General features: G+C 34.1%; 1 protein-coding gene across 5 annotated transcripts in view; it reads right to left on the bottom strand.

Moving 5' to 3' along the window:
• The window catches only part of LOC141452976 (uncharacterized), a 219,027-nt gene that overhangs the window by 137,277 nt on the left and 60,404 nt on the right, over positions 1-21,346 (bottom strand). For all 5 annotated transcript variants that reach the window (XM_074125638.1, XM_074125621.1, XM_074125629.1 and 2 more), the window contains one exon: positions 2,624-2,786. In XM_074125638.1, coding sequence (XP_073981739.1) covers positions 2,624-2,785 — 162 coding nt within the window. In that variant the 5' untranslated portion in view covers position 2,786. The remainder of the gene's footprint in view (positions 1-2,623; positions 2,787-21,346) is intronic.

Consider the following 21,346-nt stretch of genomic DNA (forward strand, 5'->3'; position numbering starts at 1 on the left):
TAAGATACAGGTACAAAAAAAAGCTGTCGTATTTCCTGAGCCTTCTACGCATGCGCAATGTCCATCGCTTTCCCATAAAAACTAGAAAATTTCCTCTAACAAGATCGTAGCACTTCTTACTTAAGAGTGAAATAGAGTAAACAAAAAAATTCATGATTAGAAAATTTATTTCCTCCTATTTTCCACAACTCATAAAAATTTTCCACCCGTTTTTTGTTTACAACTACTGACCACCATTTTATTGCAATGACCACCTGGACACGGGGAATTGCCAAATATGCATTCATGTGAAACATTTAAAGGAATTTTCTTTTTATTCTCACTCTCTCTCTCTCTCTCTCTCCAGGAACCGGTCTGTGGGATAATAATGGATACAACCGTGAAGAAAAAGAAAAGAACTGGCAGGGAAGAGAAAAGACGATCTAGGGAAAATGAAGAGAGAAAGGATGAGAAGCTGGATGCTGGGAGTTAAGAAATCAGTTGAGGGGGCCAACTCAGAAATTTGTTGCGCTAAGAGATCTACTTATCTACCTTCTATTTCTACTCCAAGCCGGAAGTATTGTTCCTGAAAGGCGCTACAATAATAACCTGTTCTCTACACTTTTGGGCACAACTTAATTAGGGTTTTTTGATTCTATTGTTGGAACAAATTGAATTAAAAAATAAAAATCGCCCCAAATAAACAGTATTTCCGGTCAGCCGTCTTTAAAAACTGCCACGTCTTCTAAAGGTAGATTCTTTCTAAAGAGATAAGAATTAAATATGGTTCCAACTTTAGGAGTTTGAAGTAACGTTGAGTTAAAACTTAGAGAATAGTAGTACATTAAAACTATTTCCGGTAGGACAGTTGTATAAGGGTTGATCGTCAAAAAGTGCACGAAAAAGCGTAACGTTGAAAAATACCCAAATTTGACAATTTTTTTCTCTTTTTCTATAAAAGATAAAATTCCCCAAATTTCTTTATAATATAAGACTAATTCTTCATTATAACTATAATTATTTTGCAACAACCAAGATCTCATAGATTGTGAAAAAATACTTGCTGAAAATGTGTAAAAATGGCATTTTCAGAAAATTGTTCATGCTATTGTTACCATCTTTGTAAACAATAGGGGCACCTGAACGCGTAAAGCGATTTCTATGAATGAGGTTTCATTCGATTCCAAATTTCATGTAGATGGGCATCTGTACATCGAATAGAAAAGGAGTAAGCCACATATATGTATGTTATGTTAGGCCCTATCCAAAATCATTATTGCTAAAAACTCTGTAAATCATAGCCCGATGTTAATAAAATTTGGCAAGATGAAATGGTGAAAGAAAGAAAGTTTGTATTATTCCGATTTTAGTGAAATCTTCACCAAATTGTAGAGAAAAGTTTTCTCTACAACTGGTATAAATAGCAATGTTCTAGTGCTGATTGTTATTGAGATATTGAAGGTTAAAGTTTGGAGGTTTTGCAAATGGTTCAAATTTCAAACCTCTATATCTCTCTTCCTATTATTCTGATTTTAGTGAAATCTTCACCAAATTGTAGAGAAAAGTTTTCTCTACAACTGATATAAATAGCAATGTTCTAGTGCTGATTGTTATTGAGATATTGAAGGTTAAATTTTGGTTCAAATTGTTCAAATGGTTCAAATTTCAAACCTTTATATCTCTGTTCCTATTATTCCGATTTTAATGAAATCTTCACCAAATTGTATAGAAATATTTACTTCATGACTGTTATAAATCACAGTGTTCTAGTGATAATAGTTATTGAGATATTGAAGGTTAAAGTTTTGAGGTTTTGGAAGTGGTTCAAATTTCAAACCTTTATATCTCTGTTCCTATTATTCCGATTTTAATGAAATCTTCACCAAATAGTCATAATATTTATTGAGATATACGTAGAAGCTAAAGTTTTGAGGTTTTGCAAATGACGGTTAATCAATCCTTACAATAAACTTTTTAAACTGTAAGTTTTTGTTAAAGAGATAAACAGTTGTGCGTATACACGAGAGGTTACACGTGTAAGTGATAGAAACCTATAAATATAAGCAATTTTTTTATCCTGGCCCCACCCAAGGAGGCGACTAAAATTATCCATAACCCAGAGAGGTAATTCAAATAATGTAAATAAATTAAACTTTCCATACATAATGTATGCTAATAAAGTGTATTTATGTGTGAAATTTCAAAGATAATCCTTATATAGTAAATAAAACTGAGTAATATAACGGTGATTTACGATTTAGGATGAGCTAGGTTCCACGGAACTGGTTCTATCTGTAATAATGCCTATGATAGTTTGATCTGTATTTTAGAACGAAATAAACTGTCATAAAATATTAATTATTAATAAAATAATCAATTAAATATTTTCTATAAAATTTTTACGACTAAATCTAAAAGCTTTACAGAAGCATTTTTATATTTAATTATATATAATACAAATTATTGTCCAACAAATATCGTTTATATATTGTAAAAAAAATTAAAAATTCGAGTAGCAAACATTTTGAATGTATCACATTAGTTAATCGCCATATTAATCGATTAAAGCACGACAAAATGATAATCGATAATCAATAGCAACAAAAAAAATAGTAATAAGTAAACAATTAAAATCAATAAATACCTGTAGATAAGCGCTGGATGCTGACAGCAGTACTCGATGTGCTTTTAGACGTTTCCCTTGGCAATAAAGCGTTACGTCGACGAACGATTCAGAGGCTAACATATGACGTAAATAACCTAACAGTCCCAGCTGGTGGTGACGCCACCGTACGTGCATTTCCATGCTGAAATAGAAGAAAATTAGTAATTTAGTATTCAATTAATATTTTCTATTAAATGATTAGAATGCATAATAATAATAATTTTCCAGACAAGTAAAGTAAAGTAATTGCCTATTTTTTTAGGCAGACTTTACGCCCAATTAGGTGTCGTGGACGGAGGCGACTAGCAAACATACTTTTCTGCAAAATTTCTCATATTAACCAATAAAGGTATAGACTGGGAATATAGCCTAGTACCGCAATACATCTTAGCTTTGCGGGTCTAGCCTCTAACCGCTCGGCTACCGTGGCGACTAGCAAACATACTTTACTGTAAATTTCTCATATTAACCATTAAAGGTATAGACTGGGAGTATAGCCTAGTACCGCAATACATCTTAGCTTTGCGGGTCTAGCCTGTAACAGCTCAGCTACCGTGGCGACTAGCAAACACACTTTACTGCAAAATTTCTCATATTAACCATTAAAGGTATAGACTGGGAATATAGCCTAGTACTGCAATACATCTTAGCATTGCGGATCTAGCCTGTAACAGCTCAGCTACCGTGGCGACTAGCAAACATACTTTACTTGTAAATTTCTCTTATTAACCATTAAAGGTATAGACTGGGAGTATAGCCTAGTACCGCAATACATCTTAGCTTTGCGGGTCTAGCCTGTAACAGCTCAGCTACCGTGGCGACTAGCAAACATACTTTACTTGTAAATTTCTCTTATTAACCATTAAAGGTATAGACTGGGAGTATAGCCTAGTACCGCAATACATCTTAGCATTGCGGGTCTAGCCTCTAACCGCTCGGCTATCGTGGCGACTAGCAAACATACTTTACTTGTAAATTTCTCTTATTAACCATTAAAGGTATAGACTGGGAGTATAGCCTAGTACCGCAATACATCTTAGCATTGCGGGTCTAGCCTCTAACCGCTCGGCTATCGTGGCGACTAGCAAACATACTTTACTATAAATTTCCTATATTAACCATTAAAGGTATAGACTGGGAGTATAGCCTAGTACCGCAATACATCTTAGCTGTGCGGGTCTAGCCTCTAAACGCTCGGCTACCGTGGCGCCTAATTTTTCAGACAAACGGTTTGAATAAACACGATATATACTAGGTTTGGTTTCGAAACATTTCTTTAGCGAATATTGACTTTAATGAGATTTTGTGGAAGATGTAACGGCTGCCTTGAACAGTATCCTTTTATTATTATAGTGTGCATGAACCCATAATATTTTTAGTAGAAATACTAAGTCTCATAAAAAAAATAATAATAAATTAGTAAAAATACATAAATGGCCATGTGCAAGTAGATTCTGGCTAGATCTGCCACAGAGAATGATGTCCTATAAAATAAGGCTAATCGAAGTTTTAAAAGAACAATTAACATAAAACAGCTTATTGTTTTTTTATCTTATGTACTAACACATTTCGTAGTCTTATTGGCGTACCTTGTTTGGGTAAAAATTTCTAACGAATGCATCGCATCAGTTATTATATTTGCACTTATGATGACTATTTTTTATATAAATAGAAAATATAATTTATAATAAAAACACCCATAAATAGTAAAAGACAATTAAGTCTTAAATGGGTTTATATTTTTTATGAACGATGATAATAATGCAAGCTAATAATAATAATGCGTTAAAGAATAACTATAAAAGTAAAGTCGCTTAATTACTACAAAGTTGTAACTAAGAAATATGTAATAACTACATATTTCTCTAAACCATTTATAGTAACAATGTTTTAGCTGTAAGAATGTGCTTTCACTGTTATAATTTTCCTTTTTCTTTTTTCTTTTTGAGTCTAGATATTTGTAGATTCTCTTTGGTTTCAAAAATGTAGGTTTGAAATGTTAAATACTTCGCTACTGAGAGTTTAAGTTGGGAGAAGCTTTGATTATATTTAAAAGATTTTAACAGAGATTAGGTGAATCTAATTCGATTTACACGTAGATGCTACCAGTCAAGCGCCACAGTAGCCGAGCGGTTAGAGGCTAGACCCGCAAAGCTAAGATGTATTGCGGTACTAGGCTATATTCCCAGTCTATACCTTTAATGGTTAATATGAGAAATTTGCAGTAAAGAATGTTTGCTAGGCGCCACGATAGCCGAGCGGTTAGAGGCTAGACCCGCAATGCTAAGTTGTATTGCGGTACTAGGCTATATTCCCATTCTATACCTTTAATGGTTAATATGAGAAATTTGCAGTAAAGAATGTTTGCTAGGCGCCACGATAGCCGAGCGGTTAGAGGCTAGACCCGCAAAGCTAAGATGTATTGCGGTACTAGGCTATCTTCCCATTCTATACCTTTAATGGTTAATATGAGAAATTTGCAGTAAAGAATGTTTGCTAGGCGCCACGATAGCCGAGCGGTTAGAGGCTAGACCCGCCAAGCTAAGATGTATTGCGGTACTAGGCTATATTCCCATTCTATAGCTTTAATGGTTAATATGAGAAATTTGTAGTAAAGAATGTTTGCTAGGCGCCACGATAGCCGAGCGGTTAGAGGCTAGACCGGCAAAGCTAAGATGTATTGCGATACTAGGCTATATTCCCAGTCTATACCTTTAATGGTTAATATGAGAAATTTCCAGTAAAGTGTGTTTGCTAGTCGCCTCCGTCCACGGCACCTAATTTGGTAGTTGGAGGTGTAAAGTCTGCCTGAAAAAATAGGCTTTACTTTATACTACCAGTCTCACAATTCATCGCCCTAAGATCAGCAGCTTCTTTGCGTTTAACTATGGAAGTTCCAGCGAGACTCCTGTCTTCCTGTACTTCTTTAATAACAATCTCAGATCTGTCTCACTTAGAATCCACACACCCAAGACCTGAAAGAGAAGCCATGGCTAAAAGGAATCATACTTCTTTACCGATTACTTGGACAAACATAATTAACGCCTGATCTAAAAACGCGGTCCAGAACTCTGGGACCCAGATGAGCCACTAACTTCCATCATTCCTCTTCAATTCTACTTCTGTTCAGGAGATTACCGCTCTTATTTCCACAGACTTTATTCTAAGTGACCATAAAAATGCTGGGGCCAGCTATTGCCAGAAATTCCAATGAACTGTTCGCGGTCACTGTTCACAAATAAAGGTAAAATACTGGGTGCCTCGCATAAAGATCTTAAAAGCCGCTATCCAAAAAAATGTACTTCTAGGCTAAATCTTTCCTGATCGATACTTTTCACTCCTACAGGAGATATGTAGAAATCCCTTTTATCTGCATCCAACCCCGCAGAAACTTGCCCACAACTTCCAACAACGATTAAAATAACTTATCATATTGTGTAATAAAACAAACGGAGAAACCAGATGTGTTAAAGTGACTAATCGATGAACCACTTCAATCCAAACAATTGAATAAATACATATTAAAGCATAGGGGGAGAACATACACCGTTATTAAAATCACAAACATGGCAACCATACATAAAAGTTTGCCAAGATATATTGAAAAATGCAACTGAAAAAACATCATGTTATTATACATGCATAATTTAAATATATTAAATTATTACAAATAAGGAGAACTGCATAAAATATAAAAGTAAAATAAAATGACAAAAAATAAAATGACATTTTATACAATTTAATCATTATGATTTACCATAAATAAGGAAATAAATAAAAGAATACATAGTTTTTACTCAAAATGGCCAATGCTTTCTAAATCTAGCTTGTAACATTATTTTTTATTTATTTTTTTAACGATTAGAATGGATAATAGTAAGTGTAAATTTTGAGTACGATATTTATTATTTTGGGTACGATATTTTTTTTATTTTGGGTACGACATTTTTTATTTTGAGTACGACATTTATTATTTTGAGTACGATATTTATTATTTTGGGTACGATATTCATTATTTTGGGTACGATATTTTTTATTTTTGGTGCGATATTTTTTATTTTTGGTGCGATATTTTTTATTTTGAGTACGACATTTTTTATTTTGAGTACGACATTTATTATTTTGGTTATATTTATTTAGAATTTATTTCTTTATTAGTTCTATTTTTATTTTTTATTTCTTATTATTAGGTCAACAAAAGACTGTTGTTCCTAGAATTTATTTTCAGGAAAAAAGAAAAATGAGGCACGTTCTCTTTGTCTGGTTCTATTGGGGAGGGATTTTCTCCTCCAATCAACCATAAAACGTCGATCTAGCTGTCAATCAACTTTGATAAATGAATTACGCTTTGGAATTTCCCTAAAGAAATCTACGGCGGCTCCAAAATATATTGGAAAAATGCTCAAGCAGGAAAAAAAAAAAATAAACTAAACGCACCACGAAATGGTGGCTTCTATAATTAAAGTACCGTTTGCCCCTATATTCGCCATCTCTGTGTGTGTCTATTTTAAAAGAGAAGACTCAGAAAATTCGAACTTGGTACTCTGTTTCAGTAACACTTAACTTTTCAATAAAGTTTTGGCCGGAAACTTTTAACCATTTCCTTTCAACATCGTATGTAAAGCACTCACTTTCTATCGCTAGATATTAATAATATAACTTTAGTCTCCCTTAATTAGAATACTAGACAAAATATTCTGGTTACAGGGGAAAAAAACTGCGAAATGATGGTTTTGAAATCAAGTTACCACAAAAATTTGTATTTCCGGGTGGTTATAATTTAGAATCAAAATAGAAATTAATTTTATCAATTTTATAATCGATTATAAAAAAAAAAAAATCGAAATAATAAACTATATACAATTATAATCTTCTATATAACACCATCATTTATTACTCCTAACTAGGAAACTATCAGCATACGCATAAAAAATTTAACAAGACATTTCGATTTATAAGATCGATATAAAACAGACGAAACGTTCATTGCTTAGACTAATAAATATTAAGTACCCAATTAGATTGCATTGCATGTATTAAATGCATCTATGTAGATATGTGTACATAAATTATAATTATCACCTTACGTCAGTATGTAGAATATACTGGTAACATTTAAGGGAACACACCTTACGAATATTTACAACCAATAGCACTTCCGCTTTTAGTACGTTCTTCTGGTTCGCTTCTAATTTAGGCCTACCTCGTCTGTAGTTACTTTCCCAACGTCTTATTGGTTAAGTTTATGGAATTTTATTATCATATTATAAAACAAAAAAATATGATATTCAAAAAAAAATAATTGAAACGTTTTGTTACTTATTTAAAATAATATTAAATTTACTTCTGGAATCAGAAACTTAAGATTCATTCAGATAAGTTTCATAACTTACTTCACAATTTAATGAGATATTTATCTCACGTTATTAATCATGAACGCCTACGCAGAATTTTGGGAAAGCTTTCTGTATTAGAAGACGCATCAAAAAAATAAAAAAATAAATTAAAAAAATAGAAAAATTAATAGAAAACCAATTCTTTACGCAAGACTGATTTATTTTAATGAAAATAAAATGTGGTTGGTTCCGCAGTGCTGGATATTATCGCTGATTATTACATCCGTCATAGTTCGCAATTACGTCACATTTTGCGAATTCGAATTCACACCGGAAGTGCCCGTTTTAACGGCTCCTGAGTCCATAAAAGAACATTAATCGTAATTGTGTCACAACATTAATGTATTTATTGTCTTTAGCATAATTTTTATCGGCTTACTAAACAAATAATATAATTAAAACATAATTTTAACATTTTTTAAAAATTACAAAATTGTAACTTTATTATTTTTTTTGAATTAATTTGAATTAAAAATCCTGAAATTAACCCTTTAACATGTGTGACACACTTAATCGGCTCCTAATTAGGCAACCTACTTACAGAATAATTTACTAATCATACATTTTTCATATTGTAATAAATATCCAAAAATCTCAAACACGACATGACGTTACCATTTAAATTTGCCATCAAATGAGAACAACTTTTAATCAAATTTATGCTAGTATAATATTATTAAAATTGTTATTATTTTAATGGCATTCTATGGAGTTTTTATGTTAAATATGTCAAAAAGATATGTTTCTTGGTGACGATGCTTAAAATTGGATTATAGGCTTATTGAATATTTATCAGTGAATTATATGTTATAGGTCGTAAAGTATGTTCGAGGATAATATGTTAAAGAAATAAGCTGTTTGTTGGCTATTTAAATTTATTAAATATGGTAAACTTTCTAGCTCTTGATTGGTTAACCCTTTTAGTACCGAACGACGATATATCGTCGTTCGGTGCACTTGCCAAAAATACCAACGACGATATATCGTTGCGCCTCCGTTGGGGCCTTATTGTACTCATCACAAGAGGTCTGTGTTTCAAAATAACTTTATAAAATGTTAAAATGGTTCATATTCGATGCAACACAAGTGAAAAAATGGTTATTAGATTTAACTTTTTGTTATATTGTAGGGAGGGGGAAGGTGCGGAAGGAAACCAACGTAAACGAAACAAAACAAAACTTTATTACAAATCTCCTTAACAAAAACTTACAGTTTAAAAAGTTAAGTATAAGGGTTGATTAAGCGCCAAAAGGTACACAAATCAGCTAGTACCCAACATTTCATTCAAGCTTAGTTGATATAATTTAAGTAATTTTGCTGCATTAACTTTTCCTTCACATTTTTTAGAATTTATTAGATGTCACAGACCCTTATGCTGGCCAGTCCATTCATAATATTATTTGGTTATAATTATGATAAAATGTATATTATATCTTCGTTTTTAAATAGGTACTTTATTTTAACTCTATTCCAAATTATTCTTCTGATTTATCTTTAATATGCCCTTTATTCTGAAGTTGTCACATCTTATACATGCATGTTAAAGTAGAAAAAGACAAAGTTAGAGTCGGCTACTGTTTAAATTTGAATCACGGAGGATTTAAAACAATATTTCAGACTTGAATTCGTCTTACCGAAATATTCGTGAGCACAAATAACACACAGTTAATAACAAGTAGATTATTCAACAACAATTATTCATTTCTCAATTGTAATTTAATTTTACTTATAGTAAAATACTGGAATAATTAGCTGTCCTAAAAGTATGCAATACTTATTTATTTTATATTACATAACATATATATATATAACATTGTGAGAAGAACAGCTACATTGAGAGTGTGATTGAAGAAAACTATATTATTTGCGATAGAGCTATATAATTATTACCTATTATTATAAACGTTTGACTACTACATAAAATAACAATTACTTTAATCGAAGAATGAACTTAAACCGACGATTTTTATTAAAAATAAAATAATCGAAATCATTGATGTATGTTGGTGTAAGCATTTTTTTAAAAAAGTTTTTAAATTTTGTAGCCTCGTAATTTTTTTTATTTATTATACCGTTTTCTTTTTAACCTGTAATTAATAGTTTGATTATTATAGATTAATAGATATTAAAGTCAATCTACAGTGCTACTTGAACAAATATTTTGTAGATGAAAATGGCCAGCATAAGGGTCTGTGACATCTAATAAATTCTAAAAAATGTGAAGGAAAAGTTAATGCAGCAAAATTACTTAAATTATATCAACTAAGCTTGAATGAAATGTTGGGTACTAGCTGATTTGTGTACCTTTTGGCGCTTAATCAACCCTTATACTTAACTTTTTAAACTGTAAGTTTTTGTTAAGGAGATTTTTGTACCTTTTGGATAGATTTTCATTTTTGTCTATTTTGCTAAGTTACATATCTGCTTTACTGTTTTTTTTAAATTAGGAATAAGCAATTCTATCATTATAACCTGATAAGGTGTTAAGTAGGAACCGTAACTACCACTGGAGAGATCTTTTTAAAGAATGATTATAGTTGCGGTCCCCAAACCATCCTCAATAACAATTTTTTTGAGAAAGCCTTTTTATATAAAATAGGAAGGTATTTGTACGTAAAAAGCAAATTTAAACTGCGATTTCAGACGTTCCTTTTAAGAGGAGTAAGAAAAATAAACGGGCGATTACAGTACTTCTCCCTAAAAGGCAAAGAGGCAAAGATTTTGAATCGAACGACAATTCATTAATGTAATAATAGGTTCACCCATTGATAATTTTAACGATTTCAGTACTTCCTCTTAGTAGGTGTAAGAGCATGATGGCACTTCACAGCCATGTAGAGGAGCTTTAATCACTTCTTCGTGCTAAATTTTATCAAAATCGGACAAAGCGTTATAGAAATATTGGTAATAATAGTTTTAGAAACGGCCATACTTGGGTGGGGCAAACTCCCCTCCATATGAGGCAAAGCGACGAGACTTTTAAAGTGCAAATCTGTACAAAATTTCGATTCGAATGACACTTCATTCATGAAAATCAGTTCACTTGTCGATAATTTGAAACGATTGCTATACTTCCCCTTAACTAGTGTAAGAGCAGATCGCCGCTTTAATGTTACGTAGGGGAGCCCTAACTCTATCATCCTACCAAATTTTATCAAAATCGGGCTAAGATTTACAGAGTAATTAGTAATAATAATTTTGAAGGGGGCCTTACATAAAGGGGGCTTACTCCTCTCTATTTCGGTGTACAGCGTCGAGACCCCCAAAAGGCACATCTACATAAAATTCCGAATCGAATGTCACCTCATTCATGAAAATCGGTTCTCGCGTTTAGGCGCTACGTAGTTTACAAAAAAGGTAACAACAACAACAACAAGAAGAAGAAGAAGAAGAAGAAGAAGAACAATTTCTGAAAATGCCGTTTTTGCTCATTTTCGGCAACTTTTTTCTCGAAATCTATTAGGTCTGGGGGGTTGCAAAAAAATTACAGTTATAAAGGAGGGTTTGCCCTATATTTTAAAGAAAATTTGGGAATTTCATCTTTTATAGAAAAAGAGAAAAAAATTGTCAAAGTTGGGTGTTTTTTAACGTTACGCTTTTTCGTGCACTTTTTGACGATCAATCCTTATACAACTGTCCTACCGGACAGTTTTAATAAACGAAAACTCTTTACACACATACGTATTAATAGCAACTAAGAATAGTCTCTCTCTCAACCAGGTTGACACCAGGACGACCGTGACGAACTTCCGGTTCGCAGGTCACACTGACTCGGGCTATACTAGCGGGTCCCCCGTTTCGGCGTACGGCCGTCCTCGCCCGTTTCCGCTCTCTCTACAATATTTTATGCTGATTAGTGCCGCGGGTCTGTATATGTTAGAGTGATAAGATAGAAACGGGACCCGGGATATCCCTCGGATATTCGTCGACACGGGATAGTTTCTCTGGACCGTAATCGCAATCTTTATGATGTTTATGATAGTTATCGGAGTATTCAAGTGGCATGCGTGCATCGACTCGGCAAGCCTAAAATCTTTTTCAGTCTTTCTTGATCCTTCTAACGTGCAGTCAGTATTCAAAAACCGTCAAAGTTTTCATAGAGACACAATTAGCAGTAGAAAATTTTGTCAGTTTTGTTGATACCTTTTTGAAAAAATTATACCCTGTTACGAACATGGATGACGCAGAATTAGTGCGAATTATTGACAGTAATAATGTCTATACATTATACTAAAAGGTGTATATAGAGCTATGACCAAATGATGACTTTTTTTTATGTGCAATTACCATTTGAAAAAGAGAAATCACTTTTGTACGATTTTTGTTAAGTCTTATGTTCATGTTATTCTTATGATTTTCAACAAATAATGAAACACAATTCGTATCGTTTTATTCTCCCTTTATTTCCGAATATGCTGCTTTTTATATTTTGTAAATATCACTTCTACTTTCGTTTTTACGAGCATTTTCGCAAACTTCTGCAAATTCGCCGATTCGGCCCGGTATTGTTCGCTTAGGCACGTTCTTTTCGCCGGTACTAAAAGGGTTAAATTTTTGCTATAAATTATCTTCATTAGATAGGGTGGGGAAGAAAGCTTCTTCGAGTTTAGGATAACTAATAAGAAAAATGTCTTAATTTGGGAAGAAGAATTAGCGAAGAAGGAGAACTTATAAACTCCAGAGTATCCCAAATTAGTTTTGTATTTTTATTAAGAGATTATTGGGAAATTTATCTGATTTAAAGTTAAGCTCAGATTTGTTGGATCGAAGTCTGGAATAGATCTGGAATTAATCTAATCCGCAGGGCACCCCTGAAGGAAGGCCAGTAAGCATGGACTAAAAATATTGAATTAGAGTTAACTTGCGGCTACCCAAAAGGTCAATAACTAAATTTGTTTGGCTAGTTTGGGATAATCTGTCTCCCTAAAGCCTGTACATCTCCTCCTAAGAGAGTCTATATCCTCCTCTAATATCTGGTAAAATATCTGGAAGAAGTTAAATGCCCTCGCAAGTTGTTCTTAGTCAAGAAGGGTTTTTTTGAAAGAACCCAGTTCTCGTTACAATCATTGTTCAGAGCACAGGTGATGCCATAGATCAGGCTAGGGAAGTTCTAGGAAGAAAGAGGGGATCAGTCCCACTTTCTAGAGCCAAATACTCCCCTTCCCACCCAGATAAACATCTTCCCCAGAAGTTGATGTGAGGATGGTTCCCTCTTTGCCGCACTTTACAACCACAACGTGAAAATGGAGTAAGAACGAAGATCGTCTCCATTTTGGTTGAGCGTCGTGCAGCTTATATCGTTGACTTGATCCGACGCAGCTTCAGTTTCAGCCTTTCATTCTTGATCAGAGGCTCATCGATCAGTTTCTCCACTTCGCACTACACTCGATGACTACGCGACGGAAACATATGTGAAGTCGAAATCTCTACACCAAACTGATTGCTCTACATCTAGATGAAAATCCAAACCGGATACAATAAACATGCTTACTAAAAAAAAAATAAACGATATTATCCAGCACAGCAGACCTAACCATGCCTTTGTTTGCTTCCTTTTAGGATGCAATTGTCCTGTGGGAACTCCTTGTGGAGGAGATTTCGCTCTTTTCCCAACACCAACTTCTTTTACGCTAGTAGGATGGAATAATTGATAAATTAACCCTCAGGAGTAAAGATTTCTCAACAAAACCTTAACAAAAATACAATCTAAAACTTGGCATTATCACTAAACGTTCTTATAGCCAGCAACGTTGTTTATAATTTTTTGCAGGACAAGAAAAATTTGTTGTCGTTACTAAAGGGCTATAAAGCCAGCTCATTAAAAATGAAGTAAAAAGTAAAGTAATCGCCTATTTTTTCCGGCGGGCTTTACCTCCAACTACCAAATTAGGTGTCATGGACGGAGGCGACTAGCAAACTGACTTTATTGTAAATTTCTCATATTAACCATTAAAGGTATAGACCGGGAATATAGCCTAGTACCGCAATACATCTTAGCTTTGCGGGTTTAGCCTCTAACCGCTCGGCTACCGTGGCGCCTAGCAAACATACTTTACTGTAAATTTCTTTTATTAACCATTAAATAAAATCCAAGGCCTAAAGACCGGGAATCGAACCCAGTACCACAATACATACTAGCTTCACAGGTCTCGACCAGTCCATTATTTTTTTTGCCCACCATATTTTTGTTTATTTACAAAATCATAAAAAACATTGATAGTTGTCATTGTGGGTTGTGAAGAGAGAAAAAGAAAAAAAAAAGAATTAATTGTCCGTAATAAAAAAACTTGTTCTAATCAAGAATAAATTAACATGCAAATCCGGTACACCATCAATTATTCCATTATTATAGCAAAAACGTGTTTGTTTCTTTCTTTGTCTTTATGCTAGAGAAGAATATTAGAGATATGTATGCAGAATAAGTGGCACCTATTTATTGCGCAGCCTCTCTGAGGTATTCTCTCCACCCTCCTCCCTATATCCGTTATTGAATAATTAATATAGAACACTCCTAATAAAAAAAGAGCACCGTTATAGTATGTTTAGAATAATTGACTCTAGTAATTAACGACAATTAGTTAAGATTCTGTAACATAAAAGTTTAATTGGTAGTTTTTGAAATTTTATATTTTTTATTTTCCTTGAATGCATATTTGATTTGTGCACTTTCTTTGGGGGGGGGGGGGGGGGTTGCTGTTTTCATATTGAAGCAATGGGCTATACTATACACGGGTAAGCGATCTGCTGAAATATTTCTACTTCCGTTCTCTTGATTGACGTGTCATTGTGATGTCACACTCTCACTAACTCCACCATTGTCTGATCCGCTTATGAGTCCCTAAAGTGCGTGTAGCTGCTGAACGTTTTCAAGGTCTCGGGACTTGAATCATTCCCACCTCCGCAGTCACATACATACAAACAACTCATCATCACTATAGTCCAGGACTCAGCATACACAGTTCTACCAAAACTGGGTTAATTACCAGCCAGCACAAGTCCAGCCAGCACTCAAGCACTTTCCAGGATCATATGGAGTTTCTGTCAGAAATAAGATGAAGCAGCATCACATGGGCCTTAGTTTTAGCTCTTTTAGATGTGGCTCTTGGAATGTGAAAAAGATCCATCCAACATACTTAGCCCTGGAGTTTCTCCCTCACTTGCCAGAATCTTAAGTCTAGTTAAACAGATAGACCTGGAAGGGATGCTGGAACATAACACGGACCCTCCGACTTCCAATCTTTACGAAAAGAAGTAAAATTCGTTCCTTCCTCCAAATCAAAAACTTTTTAGCCTCTCACCAGATCTTAGTTATTCCCATGATTTAACATAGTCTACTATTTTAGTCGCCTGTGAGCTTTACTCAAGAGTCGCTCTACAGAATTAAGAGTCTGATCAAAAAAGACGGCTCTGGAGGACGAGCCTTAGAGTGGAGGAGCCACAATAGATCGAAAAGGGGTCGCGGTGGCGTAGGCCTTTAAGACCGCCCTCCTAGAATCTATCTTAGTCTTACTAACTTAAATAAGGCCATTATTTTGATAGGAATCTCACGAGTTCTAAGTAAAAAGAAGATTTAAATTTTTTGAATTCTTTATCTAAAAAAAAAAAAAATTATTTTTAAATCAGTAAAGTACATACGGACAGTACAGACATTCCAACCAAAACTACTGCCGACAGATAGCTGACGCTCCTTTCTACGGTGACTAACCTCACTCTTCACAACGACCTCAACATCCCCCATTCGTACAAACAACTCGCCAAGACTAAATACCAAAAATCCCATATACTGCTCTCTCCACTAGCTCTAATCCTCTTGTACTGTCTCTCGCCTTCTCTAACATCCCTAATACTCCTCGCAGACTGAATCGCCAGTGACTCCCCGAGACTTCCATCAGGACTGAAGACCTAAAGATCATTATATCCCGTAGAGAGTGCTACCACTGGATAGTTTCTCTCCTCCTGCTCTTCACGTACCAATTAATCTTAGTACTTCCTGATTTACTTATTGTATATACAGATTGTAGATAACTTAATAAATTTTAAAAAAATAAGTAAAGTAATCGCCAAGTTTTTCAGGCAAGGCTTAACATCCAACTACCAATTAGGTGTTGTGGACGGGGGCGGAAGCTCTTACTTTACTATAAACAATTTTTTTCTGACAAATAAAAAATAAGTCATACGCGGGATACGAACTGGGGATCTCTTACTTACAAAGCCACTCTCTTGATCCTTATTTTTATATAATGACTTTGAAAAATTAAGCACAAGCACAAACTTTATGAACTTAACATCAGTTGGCAATAAAAAAAAAAAGACAAACAAAAAATCTCAACCAATCAAAAGACAGTGGACAAATAGTATAAGTACATACAGCTGTAGTAATTTCTTATTTTTTTGGAATGAACTTAACAAAACATTTGTTCAAATAATAAACTACGATAGAACAAAAGATAACTTAAAAAAAAGAAGAAGCAGTTTAACAAAACAAAATTACAAATATAACCCAAAGAATGAGTCACATAAAAGAAACTAAAACATCCGGTTGTAAAAAAAATAACTGATCTGTTGTGATGCTGTGCTACATTACCCATTATGATACACCTACCACGCGAGAACTGAATCAAATATAAAAGTATATTTTTTTGATTGGCTATCGAAAAATGAGGAATCTAGGACATATTATACTCCGTCTATGCTGACTAGATTAGATTCAAGTTTGTGTCTGTCTGTTAGTTTATCGTGCAAATCACTTATTATATTATAAACAATATATAAAACAATTTGGCTATAGAATAAATCTGCATACGATCACTATTAAAGTGTGCTAGGCGGAATAAACGATGCCAAGTATGCTTATCTAATTAACTCGAACATAAATGCACAGTTATAAAGTGTGGGATGCAATAAACGCTTGTAGTTGTTATCTTAGTATTAATTGAATTATTTATAGCGTGCTCAGTACCAGGGACGTATAAAATGATAAGTCTAGACGTTGTTTCTATGTAACTCGAAACAATTTGAAAGTTTCAAACTATATTTTCACATATAACATAATTTACAAGATGTTAGGGGTGGTAGCCTTGAGATTCAGTGTGGTACAGCTTGAATTTATGGACGGCTGGAATTGGTAAAAAATGGTTATTCATCTAGATCAGAGGTCGCCAAAGTGGTCTATATAAGACCCCCAGGGGTCTATTTAACAAAAGTGGGGGGTCTATCTGAGCCAGGGGTCGATTGGGGGGGGGGGTCTTATTTATAATTACTTGCCAATCCATACTTTCGGATTCGATACTTTTCAGTGATACAATAAACATGCGCGCTACAACGGATACAATCAAAAATATTACCCAGCATTGCCAACCTAATCAACAATTTTCAACAAGATCTGGTTCATCAAACCGGTTTATGTAATCATTCGCTAAGTTGAACAAACAAAGTTTTTTTTTTTTTTTGGCAACTTAATTTTACTGCTGTGTAGCGGTACTTAGGCAGAATTTTCTTGATGGAAATTGATTGACTTCGCTAAGGCATTTTCCGGTCTCAGCAGGGTACTGAAACGACTGGATTTCCCTGTGATTTTTCTTTTCTGAACTTGAGTGGTTTACTCCACATGCACTATACGCACAGTGCATTTTCTAAATCATATTTTCGGATTCAGGAAAAGTTAAAATGGATATTTCCCGTTAAAATAAGAAAAAAAAACAAAAAACGATAAGATCGCGTCCTATAGTGAGGAAAGAACGTCAACGGTTAGCGAAACACATCTACAACAACCTGAACGTATTAAGTGCAGGAAACAAGAACCTGTTGCACTAAAGGTTAGACGTTTATATTTCGGGGAACCAAAAAAAAAAAAAAAAATCAATTTTTATGCAAATGATTTAAGGGTATTGCAATGTTATAGAAATGTGCACCGTTCCAGAGCCAATAAGATGTCTTGTTTTATTGAAAAAAATCTTCATCTTAATGCCTGGTGTTTTGATAATAATAGTAATAACCGCGACACAAGTTCCGCTCTACAGGTGTCTTCTCTGTCTCTCTCTTTCCTCTCTCTCTGGCACAGTCTATTCTCTGTGTGTGAGTGTGTTCTTGTATTTGTAAGTATCTCTTGATGACCTTTCCAGATACTTTAAAGCTTGCCTCTTCTGACATCCTATCCTGATTATCTTTTGATCTAATCTTATAATTTCTTATCTAGCTGAATTATCTATGTGGTATCTTAAAGCTGGTATCTTCTCTCAATTTGTCCTAGTACACCTGATTGCTTTGGTATTTACCTAAATATTTCAAGTGCAAAAAACAAAAATCGAAGAAAATCATTGCAGCTGAAAGAATTGGAAAAATCCATTTAGTGAAGTTTTCCGGTAGTAAGATTTTGATTCGCTAAGTATCAGTGGAGCACCCTGTTGGCAACAAACCGAAATATATAGCTTCTTCTTGCTGTGCGTTTGTGGGGGGGGGGGAACCACTTTTTTTTAGATAAATCAAAACTACGTGTAGATATAGTCCAGAGAAAATTCAAGCTATTCTACAACTATGCAGCTTTAACTAGAGCAGGGGTCGCCAGACTTTTTTGATCATGGGCCGGCCCCTATATAATTTTTCGAAATCTCCATCGACCCCTCATAAAAGTAATGCTGGGTAATATTTATGGTTGCATCCAGTTGTAGCACGCATGTTTATTATATCTCTGAAAAATATCGAACCCTAGAGTATGGATTGGCAGAACGATTTGACACAATGTGTCGGCACGATTATAACGTTTGCGGACCATTCTATGGCTTGTACTTGAAATTTTGTACCAGTAACGCTTAGCTCGTAGAGACTTTTTAACTCTCTTCTCTGAGTCTAATCATCATTAAGTGCATTGAAGCATGTAGACTCCATGTAGAAAGAAGAACTCACTCCTAATTCTTAAAAGTAATCTTTATCTTTCAAGTTCCGCAGACTTGGCTATCCGAGTTTCGGGGTGTCTTAGCAGCTGTTAGACATAGTTAAAACATTGACTTCCGGTAACAATAAGACGATTTGACGAATTCAATCTGTAGAAAAACTCTTCCTCTGGGCGAGTTTTATATGGATGAAAGTAAAACTTCCAAGTTGTAAGAGAACCTAACTACAACAAGAATATCGTATGTTGTCTATTTTTTTTTTCATTACACCATTTTAATTATAAAATAATTTTATAATCAATTTAATAGAATCAAACATTAATAATAATAAAAAGATAAATTCCACCAATCAGGTCAAGATCGGATACAATTATTTTCAGAATATTGTTACCAATGTCGGAAACTATTTGATCTTATAGAACAAAAGTGGAATTTAAATTGGATAACGAAGAAATCTCCGGAAGCCAAGTAGAACTAACTATAACAAGAGCAGCGGATGTTTCTACTATCGATTTAATTGGTAGTTGAACATTAATTGAGCAGACCTAGCGTATGATCGTAAAGTGAAGAGACGTCGTATAACAATTTTTTCTTTTTTTTTATGGATGAAAACAAGAAAACAAGATTGGATTGGCTGAAGAAGGAGCTTCTCAGTCATTTAATATGATAAAAAACAAAATGGCCGCCTTTTGCCAGCTGGATATCACTTTTAATTGGATTATTGCAATAAAGGTGAACGTCAACCACTATAACAGGACACAAAACTATATCCTGGTGTGGTTCACTCACGCCACTTTCTCTTACTGCTTTTCTCAAAGTTCGGACTTATGCACTACGCCAAGCTAGGGAATTTCAAAACATCGTTAATTGTTACTATTTCATAAAGTTTTATGATTTTTAGCGATCTTTGAACGAAAATGCTAATGTGAATGTGCGGACTAACGTATTCTTCCGGCCATTAGCGATAAAGTTATATTTAAAATAACACACTCAATTCATGGAGAAAAATGGCTACGCAGGAAATGGTGATGGCACTTGAGACAAAATTCGAAAACTCCAACGACTTCCTCTAACTAGAATTTACGTAATTAAAGGTTCTTGAAAAACGGGCAAATAGCCAAATTTATTCGCACTTCCTTTATAATGGGACGGCAAAGAACCCTAAATTATATGAAGTTGTGCTCGAGAGGAAAATCCCAACGAACCTCCTTCCCAAGAAGTGACCTTAAAAAAATTTGAAAATGTATTCAAATAAAAGCAGCAAATTAACATGAGTTCAAATGGGCGGAGCTTAAAGAAAATCCATTTTCGGGAAAACCTCAAAAAAGTGAAAAAAATGCTTTCAGGAAAGTGGTACTTCCGGTACAGGATCGCTAAGTTACGTACCGTCAGTTCCGGTAGTGGGACCCAATCAGAGATGTTTCCTGTAACATTCTCACTCTCTCTCTGTCACATACCCACAAAATTACTTCCTTCAACTCTTTGAGTACTTCAACATGATTATTTCCGGTAAAAACTCGAATTTCTAAAATTCTTCACATTTGCAATACTTCCGCTTGCATAGGTTAGTAACTTACTCTTATTAGTTTAAGTTTCCATGTTCAGCTACAAGTTTCGAACCAACACTCAGAATGAACTTGTACGTAACTCAATTTAAGATAAATGAAAAGTGTTCGAATAAAAAGATAAAAAAGATACTTTACGATAACTAAAAGACAATATACCTTGGGGGACATCGGATGTCTGTCTGTATATCCTGTGCCCGGAAACAATTTTATTTCCTCCATGTTGACGACTACATGTAACGTGTTTTAATATGTAAGGCTGTAGATAAAAGATGTTCACGTGATAAAGAACTATTAAAGATAATAAGCGTTCACCTAGTTTATAATTAAGATAGCTTAATAGAGAAGGAAAGAGTGAATAAAGAGTAATCTGTACGCGGAGGAACGTCAAGGTTGTCCACGCTGTCCCAAAGGAACAGGGAGAATAAGACAGGACTAAGTTGATCACTTAACGTTTACGTTTAATTATATTTTAAATGGTGACATTATATAATGAATAAAGCTGCCATGCTCACTAAATACGACTTTTACGTACAAAGCTAAATAATGTAAATCCGCAATTATGAGTCAGTATAACCAAGAGGTATAGAAAATTGTTTGTAATCGTTTTCGAGAATACAATATAATACTGATTTTAACCAAAAACTTTATTATAGGGGTCCTTCACTAAACATAAAACGATTTAACTAATTCCGATTTACCATTTTTGTAGATTCACTGGACTATAAAGACATATTCAAAGTAAGAAAGATGAAATTTAAACAAAAAAGACAAGTAGCGCTTCTGTTGGCAATTAAGAGAAACACTAGCGTTGGTTGCCTCTACCGCAAGTTACAATTTAAATAATTTTAG

This window comes from Rhodnius prolixus, unplaced genomic scaffold (assembly GCF_049639745.1).
Source record: "Rhodnius prolixus isolate KJV_2025 unplaced genomic scaffold, Rpr scaffold_1, whole genome shotgun sequence".
Lineage (NCBI taxonomy): Eukaryota > Metazoa > Arthropoda > Insecta > Hemiptera > Reduviidae > Rhodnius > Rhodnius prolixus.